This window comes from Jaculus jaculus, chromosome 5 (assembly GCF_020740685.1).
Source record: "Jaculus jaculus isolate mJacJac1 chromosome 5, mJacJac1.mat.Y.cur, whole genome shotgun sequence".
NCBI classification, from domain to species: Eukaryota; Metazoa; Chordata; class Mammalia; order Rodentia; family Dipodidae; genus Jaculus; species Jaculus jaculus.
Window position 1 is genome coordinate 130,414,638 of NC_059106.1, and position 20,568 is coordinate 130,435,205.

The 20,568-nt window shown below is 36.8% G+C and overlaps 1 protein-coding gene across 3 annotated transcripts in view; it reads right to left on the bottom strand.

The window, feature by feature from the left end:
- Positions 1 to 4,923: 4,923 nt before the first annotated feature.
- Ccdc50 (coiled-coil domain containing 50) overlaps positions 4,924 to 20,568 on the bottom strand; it is a 70,984-nt gene continuing 55,339 nt past the window's right edge. For all 3 annotated transcript variants that reach the window (XM_004654263.3, XM_045149295.1, XM_045149294.1), the window contains 6 exons: positions 18,370 to 18,485; positions 17,297 to 17,341; positions 17,091 to 17,195; positions 14,859 to 14,938; positions 12,898 to 13,004; positions 4,924 to 11,004 (listed from right to left, as the gene is read on the bottom strand). In XM_004654263.3, coding sequence (XP_004654320.1) covers positions 10,985 to 11,004; positions 12,898 to 13,004; positions 14,859 to 14,938; positions 17,091 to 17,195; positions 17,297 to 17,341; positions 18,370 to 18,485 — 473 coding nt within the window. In that variant the 3' untranslated portion in view covers positions 4,924 to 10,984. The remainder of the gene's footprint in view (positions 11,005 to 12,897; positions 13,005 to 14,858; positions 14,939 to 17,090; positions 17,196 to 17,296; positions 17,342 to 18,369; positions 18,486 to 20,568) is intronic.

Genomic DNA, 20,568 nt, shown 5'->3' on the forward strand with positions numbered 1-20,568 from the left:
TATATCATGATACAGGCATTGATAAAGACTTTCTGAATAGAGCTTCAATTGCTCAGAAAATAAGGCCAACAACTGACAAGTGAAATATCGTGAAATTATGAAAGCCTCCAAGATGGAAGAAAATCTTTACCAGCTACACATATGACAGGGGAACAATATCTAGATTATGGTTTTTGAAGGTAGGGTCTCACTCTAGCCCAGGCTGACTTTGAATTCACTATGTAGTCTCAGAGTGGACTTGAACTCACAGCTATCCTCCTACCTCTGCCTCCCAAGTGCTGGGATTGAAGGCGTGTGCCACCACACCCTATCTCTAAGAATGGCGATTTTGGATCAGGGTCCTATCCATACTGGCAAAAGTTAATAAATTCTTTTGATGGGTCACCTATATAAACACAATGTGGCAAACTGCTTAAGCTGGTTAGCCTTTAGTTTCATCAATAACCAGAAAGATAAAGAGTTTTGGTGACTTTAACCCAAAGAAACTAGTAAAATAACATTCTCAAGGTATTTCCAGTCAGTAATGTTTTATCTGATGTCTGTCATCTTGGTTCACTGAAATAGGGTGATTAGCATTAACTTTCTGTAATTTGCTATTGTATGGATAATGAATCAAAAATATCACATTGTGAATCTGATTTTCCAACAGAATTTTCAGTCTACTTATCATTAGCACCACTGCAGAAAGGACAGTGCATAATGCAGGCACAGCAGAGGGCTTTACACTCTGCTGTGATCACTGGTAGTTGCTAAAGCAGAGAATGAGAACGCTGCTAGACATACCAGAAGCTGGTCCTTGTAATCTCCGTATCACATCACTTAACTGGACATGTGACATTGTCCATGAAACATACTTCCCAAAGCTCAAGCTTTTAAAGACTTAAGTTTTATCAATTTTTGATTTATATGGTAAATGCCTGCTTATAGCCAGCCAGAAAAACATGAAATTCACTTCAAATATTAAACCTAGGAGAGAAAAAACTTAATTTAAAATATTTTATAGTACTCCTAAAATGCCTTAATCAGCATTAACTTTTCTAGCCGAAGAAATTGCCACAAAATATTTAGATCTGAGAATTTATTTTAAAATTTCCTTTTGAGATGGGAAAGAGACCTTAACTCACTTATCTTCTGCTCACAAATAACTTTTTTCTTTCTGAAACTCAAAATGAAAAAGAACAATACAGATTATACTAAGAGGATGCAAAAATGGGCTGGGAGAGGAAACAGTATTTGCTTTGTATTTCTTTTTGCTTATAGATTGACATATTGAATAAAAACATCTGAAGGCAAAAAAAAAACCTAGAAAAATGCAATCAAATAGCTCAATTAAAAATTGGCTACTAGGGCTGGAGAGATGGCATTGCAGTTGAGATGCTTGCCTGTGAAGCCTAAGGACCCAGGTTCTATTCCCCAGTATCCACATAAGCCAGATGCACAAGCATCTGGAGTTCATTTGCATTGTCTGGAGGCTGTGCCCATTCTCTCCCTCCCTCTCAATTTTTTTAAAAAAATGCTACAAGGGCTGGAGAGATGGCTTAGCAGTTAAGCGCTTGCCTGTGAAGCCTAAGGACCCCGGTTCGAGGCTCGGTTCCCCAGGTCCCACGTTAGCCAGATGCACAAGGGGGCGCACGCGTCTGGAGTTCGTTTGCAGAGGCTAGAAGCCCTGGCGCGCCCATTCTCTCTCTCCCTCTGTCTGTCTTTCTCTCTGTGTCTGTCACTCTCAAATAAATAAATAAATAAATAATTTTTAAAAAATGCTACAGAACTGAAAAGTCAAGCAACAACAACAACAAAATGCAGTGCCCAATAAATACTTAAAATGTTAACATCCTCCACCTTGAGAAATATAAATCTGAACTGCACTATTTTAATTTCATCTCATCCATACAGAACAGCTATTAAGAAACAAAGAACAGGCTGGAAAGATGGTTTAGCAGTTAAGCGCTTCCCTGTGAAGCCTAAGGACCCCGGTTTGAGGCTCGATTCCCCAGGACCCATGTTAGTCGGATGCACAAGGGGGCACATGTGTCTGGAGTATGTTAGCAGTAGCTGGAGGCCCTGGTGTGCCCCTTCTCTCTGTAGCTGCCTCTTTCTGTCTGTAGCTCCCAAATAAAAACAAATTTTTAGAAAAATTAAAGAAACAGCTGGGTGTGGTGGCACACACCTTCAATCCCAGCACTTGGGAGGCAGAGGTAGGAGGAGCACTATGAGTTCGAGACCACCCTGAGACTCCAAAGTGAATTCCAGGTCAGCCTGAGCTAGAGTGAGACCCTACCTCAAAAAACCAAAAATATAAAAATAAATAAAATAAAGAAACAAAGGACAATAAATGCTAGCGAAAATATGGGAATGAGAAACTTTATTCACTGTTGGAAGTAGGGAAAAGGTGCAAACTGGTACAGCTATTATAGAAATCAGTGTGGAGATTTCTTTTTAAAAAATGGAAGTACCATATGACCCAGCTCTATCACTCCTAAGTATAGATCTAAAGGACTGTGTATTCTTTCAGAGGTACGTGCATACCTACGTTTATCACTGCTCTATTCACAATGATCAGGATATAGCATCAGCCTGGACAACCAATGACTGATTAATGCACAATAAAAATGTAGTAAATATAGTGGAATTTTATCTAGTCATAAAAAGCAATTATAACGTTTTCAGAAAAATGTAACTAGAAAATAGTATTTATTATTATATTATACAAAGTTTCAGAAAGTTATACAGCACATGTTCTTCTTATAGCCAAGTCCTAGTTTCTAATTTTTGCATGTCTATTTCTATGAGTGTGTATATATAATGGCCCTGAATCTAAAACCAGAACCGTAAGAGGGGGGAAAGTGGAGTTATGGGAAAGGAGCCACAATCAACATAGAGTATATGGGACAGGAACACAGAGGGCGAACACTGGAGGTAGACAGGACTAAGTAGTAATGGAGAGCAGGAAAGTGGCCAAGACCAGACCTAAATAAATGGAGATCAATCATGGTCATGAAAGGAAAGATAGATGTGACAAAGAAAGCGTGTTCTCCCCAAATTGATGTAGTGATTTAATGCAACCATTTTAGAAAGTTTGATTAGTCTACAATTTACATGCTTAGGCAATGAAACTAGGATAACAAACAATTTTGAAAAATATTTAATTTCAAATCTTATACATATTCTCTCTTGATCTCCAGCCTCTCCCTTAAAGCTTCTTTTCCCTTTTTTATTGTTTCTATTCTAGATTTGTGACCACTACACACAGTGTGAGTAAACTTTAACTGACATTCCTGGGATCAAAAAGTATTTCAAGCCGGGCGTGGTGGCACACGCCTTTAATCCTAGCACTCGGGAGGCAGAAGCAGGAGGATTTCCATGAGTTCAAGGCCACCCTGAGATGACAGAGTTAATTCCAAGTCAGCCTGGACCAGAGTGAGACCCTACCTTGGAGAAAAAAAAAAAAAAAAAGTATTTCAGGCCTGGAGAGATGGCTTAGCAGTTTAGTCAAAGGACCTCGGTTCAGTTCCCCATGCATCTGGAGTCCATTTGCAGTGGCTTGAGGCCCTGGCACACCCATTCTCACTGTCTCTGCCTTTTTCCCTCTTTCATATAAATGAATAATTTTTTTTTTTAAAAAAAGTATTTCGGAGATTGTGTATTTTCAGAGAAGGTAGTATCTGTATATAAAAATGAACAATGGGGGCTAGAGAGATGGCTTAGTCATTAAGCATTTGCCTGTGAAGCCTAAGGACCCTGGCTGGAGGCTTGATTCCCTAGTGCCCACGTAAGCCAGATACACAAGGTGGCGCATGCATCTGAAGTTCACTTGCAGTGGCTGGAGGCTCTGGTGCACCCAACTCCTCCCTGCCTGGACAATGGGTATGTGAACCCGAGTCTCAACATGATGTTCTACATATACTTCATAGACGTGCTTAAAGGTAGCTTTTAAAAACCATTTTATTTGAGAGTGGGGAGAGAGAATGGTCATGCCAGGGCCTCTAGCCACTGCAACTGAACTCTAGAAGCATATGCCACCTTGTGCATCTGGCTTACATGGATACTAGGGAATAGAATCTAGGTCCTTAGGGGTTGCAGGCAAGCACTTTAACCAATAAGCCATTTCTCCAGTCCCCAAAAGTAATTTTAAACATCTTTCTTATACTTCTGTACATGAATCATCCTTAGTATGGAATTTTCCCATTATAGATAGTATTTAAGTGGTACCCCACTTTTTTTTTTTTACTGGCAATTTCCTCTAGTAAAGAATAAAGTCTACAAGCCATTGTTCAAGAATATACATGACCTGTTACTTACTAGACATCACTATACTCTTTACTGTATTAGGAGGTAAAACAGTAAACCTCCAAGGGTCTGCACTCCAGGGAAATTTAGTAGTCATTTCAGTAGTAACTGAAAGTGGTATTGTATTCTTTCACACATTTCTATAGAATATTTCTTCATCATTGTTATAACAAAATAAGACAAGAGAACAAGCATTATACAGGTAAAATACTAAATATACCAATCATTAATTTTAGCTTTTCAAACTCCACTTAGGTGCCTAACAAACACCAGGTATGGTGCAGAGTAGATTGTAGTCATGCACGCTTAACTCATGAAAACTGTCACATGAACTTCCACTTATCTGTTTACTTCCCCCAAAAAACATCAATTCTATGTCCCCACCCAAAAGAAAATGCACACAAATAAAAAGGGTACTTTTTTGATTTATATTTGGGAATATTCGTTGAGAATTTCACTATACAATACATCAATGTTTACCAAAAGCAAATGGAAGTATAATTTTTTTAAAAAAAACAAACATTTTATTAGTATTAACAAAGATAACTGGGTCAACTTTGAAAAGAAGCAAAACAAACATAATACTCTTGTGCCTTCCTAAGACCTTAAGTACAGTAAAGAAAACATGACACTTGCTGACTCAACAAATGGATGACTTTATTAAGAGAAGACCAGATACGTGCTCACCTCAAACCAACCAGGAGAACAAAGCACACAGACTTACTTATACAATACTTTGGTTTGAAAATTATTCATAACATCAATGTTAAACCTGATATTTGAAAAACGAATGGGACAGAAGGTGTAAAATACAAACCAAGAAAACACAAATTTGCATAGATGAATTAATGTAGACATACAAGTGCCATTTAAGGAAGGCTTGAGCACTGGCAAGTACCTTAGTGATATTAACCACCTCAGCCTCCCCAGACACATGAAAGTAATCAGCACCATGTTTCCCTACTTCCTCATCGAGGTTATGGTCAGGAAGAACTTGTGCTCTAAGAAGGTAAACTGAAAGACTGCTTCCATCAGCTTAGTTCCCATGGGTGCATACATATCCACCAGTGCCCAACACCAGTAACATTAAGGCAACCATGATTCACATAGTATCCCTAACAGTTTCACTTAATCTCTAGATAGACATGTGGTTTGAGGTGGCCTGCGTTCTGCCCTCAGACAAACTAACTTCTATCAAGCTTCTATTCAGCTCTATGAAATAGATATTTTCTAATATCTGCCTCCCACTCCTTCCCCTAGGGCTTGGATATAAATTGATGAGCACTTAGGATATCTTATTTGTTGTATAGAAATATCCACATTCCAAATATCTAAAAGATTTTCTCACTAAAGAAGTGCCTGAGCCCTGTGTCATCTCACTATCAAGAGATTACTTTTCCAAATTCTAAGACAAATGGAAAGTGTCACCTCACATTTCCTGAGGAACTTGATTTATAAAAGCAGATTCTTGTCCTTTTTAATTCAGCACCTTTTTAAAATGTTTGTTGGGATAGACTTTTTAGAAGAAACTTGATTTCAGAGAATTCTTATTGTGGAACATCATTTGTATATGCTATTTTCCCATGGTACTTTCTCATATGTGATTACCTAGTACGACAGGTGGGAACATAGTATTTCTGAGACAGGATATTTGGTTTTCAGTTACAGAAAGGGATGCAACTATAGCTTATAGGGATTTCAATAACAAATTCAACTAGAAGAACAAAAATTCAGATTCGTCAAATTTTGCAGCTAGAATCTGTCTTAGAAATTATGGTATGAGACTCAGTGAAAAACAATGTGTTCTAAGTATGTAATTTCCTATAGCATATTCAACATCTTTTCTGTTCTTAGTTTTTGATACTTTATGAAGGAGTATCCCTCTTTCAACTCTTACCTTTATATTTAATCTCACCATAAATAAGGATAATGGGACACTAAGAATTCATTCTGCCCTGATCTGAGATGCTGAAATCAGCACATTAGGAAAAGTTACTCAAAAAAAAAGAAACAAAAATTTAAAAAAAAAAAATTTCTAGTTGGCTGTGAATACACAAAGGCATATTAAATCTATTAGAAATATTAGTAGGCAGTGATATATATATAACTGGGTCATATATGTGTGTGTGTGTGTGTGTGTGTGTGTGTGTGTGTGTGTGTGTGTGTATTGAAGAAAATGGCTTTTAGGCCAGGTATTTCTATAAATCAACATGAGTACTCACATGATTGTATTAGTCTGTGTTATCAAATACAACCTTTAAAACCTACTTTTCTTCTACCCTGTGTATCATAGCAAAATGGTTTCCTGGTTAATCTAAAAGTAACAAAATAGGATATTTTTCACATCAGCAAATTGCCAATTTCAAGTAAATGTCTCCATTTTGTTTGGTTTTCTCCTGTTTTGGTCAATGGTAAATAAGCATTTCATAGACAAAGGTATTGGTAAATTCTTACAGATAATACGAGTGTCTTCTCCACACAACAGAACATGTAAAAATATCTTCTTCACAGTCACCATGAAAAGGAGAGCAGTAAGCTCTCAGTTGTTCAGATATTGATAACTAGGTATGGAAAACCTGGCTAGGAAATTCTTTGCTTCTACCAGTCTTTTTTGGTCATGCCTGCCTTGCAAGAAATAGTGATGATGTGCCAATCACAGCACAAGGAGAGGAAGTCCAAAGCCCCAAGATGACCAGGACGCTTGAGGATCTTCTATGGATTGTATATATGCCAGTGGAGAGTTGACAGTCATTCACATGTGAAAGTACACTAACATTGGTTGGAGTCCAACTAAATTAAGGCAAAACTGCTCTTTCACAGACATGCTGGCATAAAATGCAGAGCTCATCAGCAGAGTGACTCTACATATGGACGTCTTCCTGGTTTATACTTGCCTTCTTGGATTCTTTCAAACTGAACAGTAGTGCTAGTGACCGCAGTTATATGCCAGCAGCAACAGCTGCCTCTGGTTCTTTCTGACAGACTCACATCTTCACCACCACCACGAATCTGGATGGCACTTGCACCATGCAGTGTAAAGAGAACACTACTCTATGCCTACATTGTCTATCACAAGCTAAGAAGAAACAAGCATTCTATCACCAGTCAGATAAGCACGTATGGCTTTCAATCTCATAGGCACCAACTGATGGGAGAAAATACAACCATTTTCTAGAGTCACTTCTGTGATAATAGGTAACTGACATAGTGCATACTTTAGATATATTTTTCTTTTGCCTAAAGATCAGGTTTTATCTTTTTATGACTGTTTTTAATAGCATTTGTTATTGAGAATATGACCACATCTACAGTGACATCAAGAACCTTCTGAATGGTAATGCTCCCTACACAAACACTATCTCCAAAAGAGAAAAGCCTTTTACTTCAAGTTCTATTCTGTTCCCACTCCTTCTAGTTACTTATGCAAGCATCTCATTTCTTTATTAGGCTGTCAATTGCAGCCAATCATCAGTTACCTTTCAAGAAAAGTATTGATGAGTAACATCTTGGTATTTCCAAAATGACATTTATACAAAAGGATCACTCACTAAAAATCAAGACTGTAAAATGTTAATCACTTATGTGGTAAAGTGAATGCACCATATTACAAAAGGTTTGGCACAAGTAAATTTAGAGAAGACATGACACTACTAAAAAATTACTATCCGATAAAAGCTTATACTGACATGTTCCAACCATGAACACCATGGATAAATGTTAGAAGTGAATTTCATCAGCTAGTTCAAATTCCAGCTGAAACAAAGACAAGAGACATGGGCTTGGTTCAGAATTTTCTAGAACGTGCTCAATGAGATACAAGGTCCAGTGTCATATATTTGGACTGTGGTGACCTTGTAGCCAAGGACACTCTGTAACTCTATCTCCTGGGAGCATGTATCATTCTTTTTCAATTTAGATGTTTCTCTACAATCAAAACTATACAATATTTACTTTTAAATTTATTGTCATGCCTCAAGTTACTCTAAAATCATTTGAGACAAAAATTACAAAGGCATGAAAAGTCACTTTCAAACAATCTCCATGTTCTTATTATAATAAAGTGATTGATTATCCAGTCTTGCAACAAAATATTATAAATACCATTTTGGACCTAGAATGAAATTATTTTCAAATCAGAATATTTAATCTGACATTTTTTCTAAGATCTGTTCTAAGCAATGGTTTAACAAAACTGTTAGGCAAAGGAGACAGCACACATGCCATGTAGCCTTAAAATAAGACCCCTTCCCGTATGGACTGTGCTCACTCGGCAGTGCTGCTGTCAATGAGACCTGGCCTCCAGGCAGCAAGAATTTGGATACAAGATCTTCCAAGGCCATAAGTCTCAGTTTATATGACAAGATTATGGCATAACACACTGTTGGTTTGAAATTAAATTATATGTGCAGCAGCAAGAGCAACAAATAAATGCTTCTGTATTTATATAAAAGATAACAAAGTAAAAGCAGTGAACACAGTGAAAAGTGGCAAGGCATGACAATACAGTTTTAAGTTGCTTCTATCACCTCAAAGACACATTATTTGAATGAAAAAGAATGAGAATTTAAATGAGAACATTATATTTCTATCTTATTCATATGTAAATAATTACAATACTTTTAAAAAAGTTTTCACTTTATAAAAAAAACATAAAATAAAATAATGATAATATATCTTTAAAGTCTACTCTTTAAAAAATCTTTAAAAAAGTAATGAATTTTCAGTCCCGATGTTGACCTGGCTATCACAGGGGCAACACTACACACTACACTCTGGTGAAATGGCCTGTTATCTTTTTTGTTAAAATAGGTCCAGTTCACAGTAACGAGTATGACTAAATGAAGTATATGAGAAGCAAAAAAAAAAAAAAAAAGTTTGTATAGTGAAACTGAGCATTGACAGAAAAATAAATATTTATAAGATATAGTATGGCAAATGGGACTATCAAACAAAAATGCCAACAGCATTTTTTTTTAATCTTATTAAAACCTTATTTTAGAACATGGGGTAAAAACATCACAGGGCAGATACAGAAAAATAAGTCAGCAAGACTAAGCTATGGACACTGAACCCATGATCTAAACTCTTACTTAAGACCAAGGTTTCCATTTCCTCTCCCTTCACTAAATGAAGACTGTTCTATATTTCACAATAGGGATTCAGACCTGTTATCTTCCTCCTTCATTTTCCCCAAATATCTACACCCTTTAAATTTTTATTTCTTCCATGATTACCAATTTGCACAGAATTTAACTCTCAGCTGCCTTTTACTAAAATCCTCATCATTCCCAATTTTAATGAAACCAAAGGTCTTACTCAAAATTAGTGATCCAAATCCATTAAAAAATCTGTTCAATGTAGCTTCCTGGAATACTGCCCAGGTTTAAGACTGTCTGGAAAGATAAAGCAAACACAAAGCAGTTCTCAGTGGGGAGAAAATGGATTAAAAATACTTTCTCCACTCACTCAGAAATCTCTTTCCTAAACAGAGTAGTGAAATACCAAAACTGTCATGTCCACACGATGAAAACAGCAAATCAAGTTTCAGAAATGTGATATGAGCACGCGCACGTGTGTGCCTGGGTGTGTGTGTAGGTAGGTCTTAACTGTCATTTATCCAGTATGGGTAAATAAACATTTCCATGAATTAGCAGCTAGACAAACTCTGAATTTGCTTGAAAGGAAGGGCTTAAAAGGCTTGTGCATAAGAATACATAACCATTAACAAATTTGTGGATAAACAATTACTTCAGGATTGGGTCTAGCACACACAAGGCCCTGGGTTTATTCCCCAACACTATAAGGAAAAAAAAATCCAACTTCATGTTGCATTAATTATGTATAAATGCACAAAGCATTACTGAGGGGTTGCCAATAAATATTGCTATGTCCTCTGAACATGGCTCTATATAGCTGATGAGCTGACATCATCATCCCTTTTGAAAACATCTTCCAATTCAATTTTCCTTGGCTCTACAAGTAAATATAAAACAAATGATATAAAGTTCCTAATTTCCATTTCATTTTTCATAGACCTAATAAAAGTATTATAAAAGTGGTTGGTTTTCCCAATAAATACTAATATTACCCACTGCCTGGGGCTTCAGAAATCTATTATGAAATCCACTATGTTAGAAAATGATATCTAGGCCAATTTTTCCAGAAGGGCTAATAAGGACATGCAGTCTCTGCCCAGCTCATGTATTCAGAATCTCTAGGTTATTTATTTTAATATTTATAGCTGTGGTTTTTTTTCTAAACAGAATCAAACCATTGGCTCTATTGTCCAAACCATCATCTACTAGTTTACAAAAAAAAAAAAAAAAAAAAAAACACCTACTGTTTACATCCATTGATTTTGCACTGCATCCAAATGTTTTGATAATTTATCTCTATATAATTCATCGGGAAACAAAGCCTAGTGCCCAGATGTCATCTCTCAGTTGGCACAATAGCTCTGGACTGAGCACTTCAGACTCAGAATGGAGGTGGTCAAGATTCACAAGCTATATTTGCTTATACTGCCCTAGTGATCAGAAATAACCAAAATGTTTGAAATTATTCTTATGGCCAGAAAAACTAAGAATAAATCCCAGGAATACCACATAGAAGGAGCACAACTAATGTGGAATGCATTTTGTAGGATCCAGCAACATCTGCTTCAGCAAGTCCATTTTCAAGGCAGATTCCCATGACTTTACTGCTTGTTATGGAAACCTGGAAAGGGAAGTAAAAGAGAAACAACTCACTCCTTTTGCCCTACCCAGGATGATTCATCTTCCTTTCTATGCATTTCAAGTTGTTCCTATTTTCTTTTATCTCAAGTATAAAATATTTATATATACTGTCAATGTGTTATTTTTACATAATCCCCTCCCACCATAATATGTTATTTTAATATTATGCAGCTAGCATTATCAGAGACAGGCATACCTGCTCCTCAAAATGATGCCCACAGACGATGAAAAAGAAAAAGTGCAGACAACTTCAAACTAATCAGGGATGGTGAAAATACACCAAATGATGGAAATTATGATGGAGGGATTGTTTGGATAAGGGTATTTATGAAGATTCAAATTTAATTGATAAGGTATATCACTTTAAAATCTTTATTTAAGAGATAAGGGAGAGAAAATGAATGGGCATAACAGGGTTTCCTGTTGCTGCAAATGAACTCTAGACACACATACCACTTTGCATGTGTGGCTTTATGTGGATACTGGAGAACTGAACCTGGGCTCTCAGGCTTTGTAAGTAAGTATCTTTAACTGCTGAGCAGTCTCTCCACACCCAGCAATGGTCTTTTTAATGACTTTAGAAAGGGTGATTAAAAATCAAAAGTCTGCTGGGCATGGTGGCTCAAGCCTTTAATCCCAGCACTCGGGAGGCAGAGGTGGGAAGATTGCCGTGAGTTCGAGGCCACCCTGAGACTCCATAGTGAATTCCAAGTCAGCCTGGGCTACAGTGAGACCCTACCTTGAAAAACCAGAAAAAAAAAAAAAAAAAAAAAAAGTCTAAGAAAGCTTCAACAAAAAATAATCCATCAGATAATAAGACCCAATATTTGTACTACCTTTCATATATCATTTTTCATTTTTATTTCTTTGGTAGTGTATTACTATGTAACCCAGACTGGCAGGAAACACCTAATTTTCCTGCCATTACAAGTGTGTGCCATTGTGCCCAGTCTTCCAGTCTTTTTTTTTGTTTGTTTGTTTTTGAGGTAGGGTTTCACTCTAGCTCAGGCTAACCTGGAATTCACTATGTAGTCTCATGGTGGCCTCAAACTCATTGTGATCCTGCTCTATCTGCCTCCCAAGTGCTGGGATTAAAGGCATGTGCCACCATACCCAGCTTTGGGTACAGTGTTATTTCATTAATCTTAAATGATCCTTGCAACTCTGGATTTAATATATCATTGCCTCTATTTTGCTGATGAAAAATATTAGTATAAGAAATTTTTGACCTCATTACTCCCCCAAAAATATCTTTAAGAAGGTCTAACCTTGAAGCAAATGTCCCATCAGCATCTCTTGAAGGGCAATTCCACTTAGGATCTCCATGACATTGCCTGTTTTCTTGACCTCAACTTTCTTCCATATGTTTGGTGTGACACTGATGTCATACCATATGATATTAGATTTTCAATCTAATTCATACATTCATTGATAAGCTGTATATACTATCGAAAAAGATTGCTTGGAACTAAAACTGTTTTAGATTTCAGACCTTTCCATTGAATGATGTACATAGACTCTTAATTTTTCCACGTCTAATCTATATAAACATTGATTTAGGGGTTGAGAGAATTCCTAATCCTGAAATCTAAATCTGAAATGCTCCCAAAATCTGAAACTTTGTAAACATGTCAGTATTTAAAACCTTTCAGATTTCAGAATAAAAATGTTTTAACTGTATAGAAAAAAACATTCCAAAAAATCTACAAGTTACCTCTAATAATATGAACAAAGATAATCTCTCTCTGGAGGAAAATTTGAGATGCCTTTTTATTTTTGTCTTTCTTGATTGTGCTTTAATATGTAAAGAATAATACAATGGCATGTCTAGAGGAAGAGAACTTGGATCTGAAGTTGGACTACACACTCTTACCTTTATGTGAAGACTCTGACTTTGAGAAATGGCGTGTGGCACTATGCTGGTGTGTAACATGAGAATAATCCAGGTCCTCAGCTTCTGTTATGCCAGGTGGTAGTGGCCTGAAGGAAGCCAGAATTTAAAGAGATAACTAAGTAGTGGTTACCAAAATTTGATCTCTTATTATATTACATGGTAAAATATTTTCTGTAGAAATTCAAAACCAAAATGGTTTCAAATCATTATTTGAGTTTCCTGGACAATGGCATGACCTTGAATTCATTATTTTACCCTGTTCTTCCTTTGTTTTGATCTACTTAATTCAACTGAAACAAACTTTTTCTCAATAACTAGTCTACATGGAATATAGTGCTACAAAGAAGCAAATGTGAGGAAGACATGATCTGCCATTAGTTTACTTTGGAATGTTTTATCAAAAAGAAGAGGAAGAAATGAAACAAATAAAGAAATTAATTGAGCTAAAGAAAAAAGAATGGGAGGAAAGGAGAAAGGAGAAAGGCCAGTAAAGACTAAGAGGGAGAACTTCAATAAACAGAAAATCTCATGAGCAACATTCCTTTATCCACTAGGTGGCAAAGTAGATCGTAAAACATCTGCTGCTACCTATATAACACATTTATAATTTTTTTATTTTATTTATCTATTTATTTATTTATTTTTTTTTTTTTTGGTTTTTCGAGGTAGGGTCTCACTGTAGGCCAGGCTAACCTGGAATTCACTATGGAGTCTCAGGCTGGCCTCGAACTCAGGCAATCCTCCCACCTCTGCCTCCCGAGTGCTGGGATTAAAGGCGTGAGCCACCACGCCCAGCAATAATTATTTTATATCACAGAAAACAAAATGCTTTTTTATTGACAGCTTCCATGATTGTAAACAATATCCCATTGTAATTCCCTCCTTCCCCCCATTTTCCCCTTTGAAACTCCACTCTCTATCACATTCCCTCCCTATCTCACTCAGTCTCTTTTATTTTGATGTCATGATGTTTTTAAAACTTGGGAAATTTAAGCATTTTATTAACTACTTAATTATAGATTCTTGCAGATACTTGGCATTAACAAAATTAAAATTAAAACCTCATTATTGGTTTTGTTGCCCAAAGGTGTAACCAATTATCAATTTCAAGCATAGAACCAGATGAAATTAATGTTTATCAAATATAAAAGCATGTTAATAAAATATTTTGTATAGTTATAAAGCTAAATTGTTCTGAGGTTTATAAAGTTATAATGAGTTTGATACACTTGGCTCTGTAATATAAAAATAAAAGCAAGTGTGTTCAAATGTCTTACCCTAACCATGGCATTCTCTCTGTGGATACTAGGCATCATGAGGAATGAACAAGGGATGCCAACTTATAGAGAGTAATTGCTCCAATTAGATTATGTCAGTTACCTGCAGTTACCTACCAAGTACAAGATAGCTAACTGGTTACCATGTGAGAGAGAATGGGTTCGATCAGGTGACTGGTCCATTCCTATACACTTATTAAATATAGAACAACATGGGCTACAGAGATGGCTTAGCAGTTAAGGGGCCTGCCTGAAGAGCCAAAGTACCCAGATGAAATTCTCCAGGACCCACCTAAGCCAGATGCAGAAGGTGAGGTTTTGCAGCAGCTGGTGGCCCTGGCACACCCATTCTTTTTCTCTCTGTCTCTCAAAAATAAAAATATTTTTTTTTAAAAAAAAGAGAGAAAGAAATGGAGTTTTAAAATGTAGAACAACATAGTTACTATTATAAAACCTAGGACTTTAGGGTTCACAGGCAAGCACCTTATTTGCTAAGCCACCTCTCCAGCCTTCTTTATTTGATTTATGTAACCCAACTTAAAACTGAAAATGATGTTGACACCACCTCACCACTAAAGTTTTAGATCACAACCCCAGTCACTGAGCCATCATTACTCACACCAATGACAGCTTTCTCACTCTCCTTTTCAAGGGTCATCTTACCTTGCTGGCCTATCAATCTTGACACGGTAAGCCTCATCACTGTCTTTTGACTTTGAGTGTGTTGACTTAGCTGCTTTTGACTAAAGATAGAGGAAAAATACCAAGGAAAAAGAAAGACAAAATTAAGAAAATAGGTATGGTATGTCAAATGTTCTTTTAGAAATTTCAGGTTACAGTTATTTGAGTAACAAAATATTTTTATAGACAACCACTTAGGTCTGGTGAGAGGGGTCAGTGCAATCACATGAAAAGGCTACCTACACATGAACGTGTTTTCCCAAGCATGCAAGCTTGGCCAAAGATCACTGACAAAAGAACCATATAACAAATGGTAAATCCTGTCAGAAACAGTCAATTGGATTCTGTGTAGATGGGTAAGTTTTCACTATATATTTGACTTAAGGCTGTAATTCTACAGCCAGTCAATTAAAGAACATGCAGGTCAACTTTTCAAAGGGAACTGTCTCAGCACCAGTTACAGAATTAGGTAATTGTACAAGTCCTGATAGTAGCTAGCAATGTGGTACCTGCCTTCTAACTTTTCTGACTTACAAACCACAATGTATCTTTTTCTAGTTAACAAGGAATCTGAGTGATTGTTGCTCCTTCAATGTAGCAGAAGCCATTTGGGATTCCTCAACTAAAAGATGGTTCAGCAGTTCAAGTAGCTTGCTTGCAAAGGTGATGGATAGTCTGGGTTTGATTCCCCAGTACCCATATAAAATCAGATGCATAAAGAGGCACATGTATCTGGAGTTTGTTTGCAGTAGCAGGAGACCCTGGCATGCCCATTCTCTCCACTCCTCCCTCTGTTTCTCTCCAACTGTCAAATAAATAAATAAAAATAAATGTATTAGAAGAAATCTTGAATTACTAATGGTGGGGTGGGTGACTAAACAGATTTAATTTAAATCTGGCACTTGGCAAGTGAGCAAGAAAAAGCACTAGGATGCTTCAGCAGTACTACTGACATGGTTTCAAGGTCTTTTTCCTCATAATGATGTCTAAGACTGAGGCCAAATCAGGGTCACAGAGGAGGAATTTGTTTAGGAAAGAACAGTGTTACAGGTCACATGTATCATGGATACATACCCTATGTTTCACTCTTCCAGGAATAGTGCAACCTCTGCTTAAAGGGGCTTTGCTATATGAATTCTCTTCCTCATCGGCTCTTCTACACATGGCCTTCTATTTCTTACTTGTCTGCAATTTGTCTTCCTCTCTACATTAAATACTGTTAGAAAAAAATGTACTTTTGTGTTTCCATGGAGGTCTGGAATGGTGCCTTGAGCACAATTATTGTTAAATTTAACTTGCCACCAGCATACACCATAATCAGATGGCTTTACATCAGAGTGAACTTCTGTCTTTTCTGTGGTCAATTTCTCATTCATGAGAGGCAAGGTACCCACTGCAGGCTTCTACTAAGGAGTTCTTGTACTGAGACATAAGCAACAACTGCTAGTGTTAGCTATAGATGTATCAATCTTTCATCAATCAAGGCATCTCAAAGAAACAAGAAATAGGTACATGGTCGAGACACAGGATACTCAAAAGTACCTAAGAAGAAATCCAGAGACTTCTGAGAGCACAACACTAAAGGAGACTTAAAACACACCCATCACAGCTCAGGGAATTTTGCGGAGTAGGAGCCATAGGGTGGTAGGCAATGTCTGGAGGCACTGCCCATCTCCCGTACCACAGTGACTGACTGCTGCTCTTACAACTTATAACTTACAACTCCATGGTGAATACCAGCAATATCAATGAAGAGGACCCTCTGTGGAATGGGGGCAAGGACAAGGGAAATGATGCCAACACATGTTGCATCCATGCATTTTCTACCAAATTAAAATTAAAAAAAAAAAAACAACAATGCAAACAAAATGAGAAATTAAGCAGAAGCATGTCACTATGGTAATTCTAAAAGTATATGAAAATGTTGCCTGTAGGTACATGAATATGAAATGGTTCAGTATCATAAGTACCTGGATTCCAGTGGGTGTGAAGATTTTATAAGATACTTTTAAAATTGTGACTTGTCAACAGTTCAATAATTTTTTTAATGGTTAAAAAAAACTTTTGCACATTAGATTCACATTTGTAATTAAGATAATACAGACATCCCAAATATATCTGCAGAAATTATTTATAGACAGCATCTTGCTTTCATTTATAACTTTACTTCTAAATAAAACGCAAAGTGAAGAAAACAAAAAGCCCCTACCCTACCTTCCACTCAGCATCATTCTTTCTTTTGTCCACAGACGACTTCTCTCGCTCTTTGGCTTTCTTGTAAGCTTTCTTTTCTTCTGCCATTAGAAGTCGGGCAATTTCCTAACCAAGATCAAGTCAGTATCATAACTACAGAATTGAGCTTTGAAAATTATTTGGATGTTTCCAAAGAATATTGGTCAAGTTCACTGAGAAGTACAGACCTCATCTTGGGCTACTTGAGCTGCTCTGATGTCCACGTGGGTCGCCTGTGGAAAAGACACACACACACAAAATTGAATTGGAATGTGTGTGCTCCACTTAAAATATCTTATACAAAGTTTACTGTAACCGAAATCCCTGAAGACTATAACCAGTTCATATACTTTCAGTAGCAAGCAAGAATCAGTATCTCTTTAGCTCAAATTCTATAGCAGGTTTTAGGTAATTTCAATACTTTACTAATGCAAAGAACAGTATATACGGTTCTGTTGCTAATGATTACTGGTAAGTACAGCTGGATGTGACGGACCCTTTATTTACTAGGATACATTTCAACACCCTCACTGAAGAAAGTACCAAGCCCTAACTACCAATCAATCACCCATTGCCTACCCATCCATCGCCTACCCATCCCCTCCCCCTATTTATATAAATATAGACAGAAAGATGATAGATAAGATTACAGATATATATAGTTATGCTCTTCTACATATATAAATGCATACATACTAAAAAGTTCAATTCAGGGCTGGAGAGATGGCTCAGCAGTTCAAGGTGCTTGCTGGCAAAGTGTGATGGCCATGATTCAATTCCCTAGTACCCAAATGAAACGAGATACACAAAGTGGCACATGCATCTGGAGTTTGTTTGCAGTGGCAGAAAGTTCTAGTGTGCCCATTCTCTTTCTCTCCAAAAAATAAATGTTTTGGGGAAAAAAATTCAGTTCACAAATCAGTCACAGTAAAAGATAAACAGCTCTAACAATAGAATACTTGTAACATACATTGTACTAAAAGCTATGTTTCTTATTTTAGATTTTTCAGTTTAGAATTTTTTTGTACTACATTTGACAAAGGGGAACTGAAAACACAGAAAGAAGTGGGTAAGGATAGCTCTTCTACCCAATTCCTATTGTCTTTTGTCTTCCACCTATCAAGAAGAGACTGCTAATTATTTACTGTCCACTATAATTTCCATAATATTCATTATATAATTGAATTGTGGTTCAGTTCACACATGTACACACACAGACCTCTAGTAAATAACTTGAACTGCTGCCTTAAAATGTGCTCACCAGAAGTTCTTCTTCCTGCAGTTTCCTGGCAATTTCAGCATCATACCATTCCTGATCTTTGTGAGTCACTCGTGTTGGAGTAGAGATAGTTTCTTTCAACATTCTTGGTTTCATTCCTAGAAAAAAAATTAATGGAATAAGGTAACTCGGGATGTTTCTTTAAAAGTAGAAAAAATTAAGAAATTTTCCTTTCATATCAAACACTGAAAATACTGACTACATGCTAGAATTCAGTGTAAGATAAATTCAAAATTCATGTTTTTCATAGGCATGGAAATTGCAATGAAAATTATTCAAATATCTTAACAGAGTTATCAATTCAAGGCTGTCCGCTAAACCCCCCTCTCCAAGTTTCTTCTACAGCAGAAAACCACGCAGGAAGCTGCAAGAAAATCCTTCAAAACAACAGGAAGGGAAAGAAAAGCCACTGAAAATTTAAAAAAGAAATCTAGAGAAAAGAAGGTTACAGAGTCAGTGTTAAAGCAGCTAAGCTGGTAAGCAGAGTCGCTCCCCCTCACTCCCCCCCAGCTCCCCCCAGCTGTACATTCTGCTGTAGAGCAGAAAGGGCGCCACCTGAAAGTGACTTAAACACCTCCACACCACCATGGTCTAGCTGTGATCTCCATCTGATAAACAGCACCACTTGCTTTAGATTGTTCCCATGGCTTTGATTCACCTGTTAATGTCCTTACGAACTATTCAGAGAAACAGACAATATTTGAGCACAATGACCTCAGAATTCTATTGTTCTGGGGGAAAAGAATCTGAGAGGACTGGTAGACAATGTTGACTAATTACTTTGAAAAATAAACAGCATATATTCTTTTATAAAGTTTAATCAAATACATCTTAATGGTTATTACAAAACTATAAAAATTTTCCTTTGTGTCCTATCATAAGTAAACTTTCATCAATGCATTAATCTATCATGCTCAGAAACAATAAAATATCTTTACGGAATAAATAAGATCAGACATCTACAACAGCAACCATCAGTAAAAGGATAACAAGGGGTGAACAAATTTGCTCCCAATCAACTGTGTTTATACCAGTGGCACCAACCACTGCCACATTAGAATCAGTTGTTAGTACTTCAAGGATATAAAAATATTTGCCAACACCTAGAGATACTAATTTGAGTAGCTTAGGTGAGTACTGACCTTAGTATGTTTGTTTTAAGCTTTTCCAATTGATTCTTATTTACAAGTAGCAATGGAACAATTAATACAGACAGTAGTATATAATGCCCAAGTAACTGTACATTTAAATAATTGTAATTAAAATGTCTTACCACATTTTCTTTAATTGTTGTTAATACATATACACAAGCAAAGAGAAAACTAAAGAAGAGACATTAGTTTGTGAAGCCTACTTTTGTAGAGTCAAACTAATCTTGTGGGAAAGTCAAATGCCAGACTCATGTATATCTGTGTGTATGTACACACAAACACACACATAGAAAGAGAGACAGAGAGAGAGAGAGACAGACAGAGAGAGAGAGACAGAGACAGACATGTTTCTTTCTTAGCTTCACATTTCTCAGTGCCTGGTTAGGCAGATCACTTCAAATCACCTTTGGAAGTACTGAATTTTCTGCTGGTCTGATCTGGTTTTGCCAGAGACTTCTGACCAGTGTGGGATATTCCTTCCCCAAAGCAGATAATAGGTAAATGGAATACAAACCTTCCTTAATTATGATTAGCATGGTCATATCTAGGAAAGTAAATTTTAGGGAAAATAAGTGAAGTAGGGTACTTAACAATGGAAAAGCTCACCCTTCGATTCCCTCCTTGCCCTCCCATCCATCTTATTGTCTAGTCCATGAGGTGCTTGCTGGGTAATCCGGACCCAAATGGCAATGGTACCATAAAATTCTACTTCCTAAAAGACAGACCAAATGGCTGAACCTTCATTAGACTCTTACAGGAAACACCTGAACCACAAGACACTGGAGAGGGTAGGATCAAGACTGACCTAAATCTCCTACATCTTCCCTCCCTCCCTCTCCCCTCTATCTCTCTCCTCTCTAATTCTTGTATATTAGTTATGTTTTTCCTCAATTTCTTAGTGGACACTGACCTGTAACCCCCACTTCCAGCTTGGGCCTACCATCCACAATGAGCTTTTGATCAGAGAAACCTACAAAGTTTCCCAAAACAATGACAGACTTCTGTCAGAGTACTTGATGAACCACCAAAG